General features: G+C 41.1%; 1 protein-coding gene across 1 annotated transcript; it reads left to right on the top strand.

Moving 5' to 3' along the window:
* Positions 1-286: 286 nt before the first annotated feature.
* Positions 287-2,580, top strand: SARC_11690 (hypothetical protein; the record flags this gene model as incomplete). Its single annotated transcript, XM_014294217.1, has 5 exons — positions 287-351; positions 758-872; positions 1,075-1,202; positions 1,609-1,742; positions 2,400-2,580. Coding segments are annotated over exons 2-5 (536 nt in total), but the record flags the coding sequence as incomplete, so codon positions are not given.
* Positions 2,581-2,718: the final 138 nt, after the last annotated feature.

Below are 2,718 nucleotides of genomic sequence, written 5' to 3'. Positions count from 1 at the left end.
AATAAATATATATATACATATTCTCGCAAATCGCTACTCGATATGCCCACATATCTATCGAAGATGGAGATGCATAATAATACCCACTATCGGTATTTCATGTACTTGGTAACACGATTGTACAAACAGGCATCCTCGTTGATGCTCTGCCTTACTTGCACCGATTTAATACTAACAGTTGCGCACATGCACTAAACCGATTGTATGCTGCCTCCGCATTGTGTTGATTATAGTTACGCTCGAATATATCAAAGGCGACAAACTCAGCGCGGGGGCCATTGCCGGCATCGCAGTGGGCTGTGTGACTATTGTATCGCTGGTTGGACTGCTCTTCTTGTTCCTTTACAGACGGTATGTACCCTAGGTGTATTTACATTTCGGGTTCGTTTACAGACTAGTGTACGATTTTTTGTGTCCTTGTATGTATTTAACAGACGGTAGACTATATATATATATATATATATATATATGAGTATGCACCTGATGCTCTAGGCTTGTTAAGAGAGGTAGGGCTCAGGTATCACCGCAGAAATTTTAATGAGAGAACCATCTTTGTATTGGGATTCTGTGCGTTTTATGCTTCTTTTTCAGGCGGTATAATTATATATTTTGGTACGTGTATGGAGATAAATAGCCGCATGTATATGCACAAACATATATGTTGTTGGCCTGTTTATGTAAACGCAGAAAGTGCGAATACACCAGGCAGTTTGCGATGACTTACAGTATCCAATCTTGCCTACACAAACCCATACAGACATCAGAGAATCGAAAGCAGAATGCAGGACAAAATGAACAACATCGCCAAGACGCTGTTTAATAGGGGAGGCTCCATTTACAGCGAAACAGTTCTGCGAGCAATGCAGAAGTCGGTAAGTGTACAACGCATCTCAGCACGGGCTAGAGTGGTTGTAGGCTACCACACACAACATGTGCCAAAAGTAGGCGGCCGTATATTTCTGACACTGCAACGAGTAATACTCTGCAGTGACACCTTCATTATTTCATATATCGAGGAAGTGTATCTGTTCTGGTATTCCAGCACGACCCAACCTTTACTTGTTCTATTTATAGGCCAAACCAATCGATCGGGACAGCTTCACCATGCTGGAGTGTATCGGTTCGGGTCAATTCGGCACAGTCAACAAGGGCGTAGTTTTCCGGGCGAATCAATCGTCAATATGCGCCATTAAGGTTACCAAGTAAATGTTTTTCTAAATATAGTTTAGCAAGTGAGTCTATCTCTAAGTAAATGTTACAATTATGTATATTAGATCACTGCGTATATTTTAATACATGCACATGTCCCATAGTATTATGAACATCTTTTTAAGATACTGTTGCCGAGTATATGTAGTACTATGTGATTGTCACCGGTTGTGTGCATTCATATCATGTAATGCAAACGTTTCGAAGAAATATACCAACCCTCGCTTTTGTAATTACTATGGGAGGGGGTGAGTGTAATTGTTCCATGCTAAAGTAGTTTGAATATCCGGCAAATTCTTTTTAGTCACATGCCTATTTTACACAAAAGTACAGACTTTTAAGCCTACTATTCTTTTCTTTATTTCTTTCTTGCTTTTACTTCCCGATGCTCTCAATCAGAATGGATTCTGGCGATGACATATCGAAAGAAGCACAAATCATGCGCAGTATCACGCATGCCAATGTGGTTCGAGCATTTGGTCTGTGCTCGGACAGTGGCGATTTGTTTCTCCTGCTGGAATTCTGTGATTTGGGTAAGCTTCATACAGTTGTCTGTACGTCTTCACAGTATGATTTTGCCCAAGTTTTATATACTTCTCGTCAAGAATCTGCTTTATATTTTTTTTTGGTATTTGCGATTTGTCCTTGTTTGCTGATGTCAATTAGAGTTCACTCGCCGTGTTGTGGATAAAGCATTTGTCCTGTACTCTAACGGTGACAGTTTCTCTATCCTATCCGAGTCCGGCTGTTTAGGACAAGGGCACTATAGTTCTCACCAAGAATTTTGAAACATCTGTAAATGGGGTCACCACACTATGATGGAAGTATGAGTAAAATAATGCGTGCCATTATCCGATTTCGTTGTTGTTTTCTGCTGGCCATCAGTCCGCCTTCATCCCGCACAGTGGCACCAAAATGTCATGTTTATGGAAAGACCAATTGACCTGGACTCGAACAGTGGCGATGTCACTCTTTGATTACAGTTCTGGTTTGTTCAGATAAAGTGTACATAAGCCACCAACACAACTCTGCACTCTACAGTGTTCTCCAATATACGACTTAATCAATTATGATCAATTATTCCGCTTATGCCCGTACAGCAGCAAATTCGCATGTCATTTGATTAAACATTTAGAGTTGAACAAACTTCACTTTCTGTACCCACCTCACACTCAACCGGGCCTCCACAGGTGACGCACAACACCACCTGCAGGGACTGTCACATTTAAACACTCCGGTCCCTATGCGAATCAAAATCATGATTCTCGAGCAGATCGCCTCTGGTATGAAGTACTTGGATGATATGAAAATAGTGCACCGCGATATAGCGGCTCGGAATGTGTTGTTACAGGCACCCAACGCACACAACAGGTAAGCTTTGGCAAATTGAGAATTTGTAGAGCCTCTTGCGAATGAGATTTTGTTGACTTGCGGAAGACTAACTGAATCGGAAATTTCTTTGTATCTTTACTATAAACAAAAGACGCACACACACATATGTACATATAT

The sequence above is a fragment of the Sphaeroforma arctica genome (assembly GCF_001186125.1).
Source record: "Sphaeroforma arctica JP610 unplaced genomic scaffold supercont1.1824, whole genome shotgun sequence".
In the NCBI taxonomy this organism is placed as follows: Eukaryota; class Ichthyosporea; order Ichthyophonida; genus Sphaeroforma; species Sphaeroforma arctica.
Note: the sequence above shows the minus strand (reverse complement) of the source record. Positions and strands in the feature narration are given on the sequence as shown.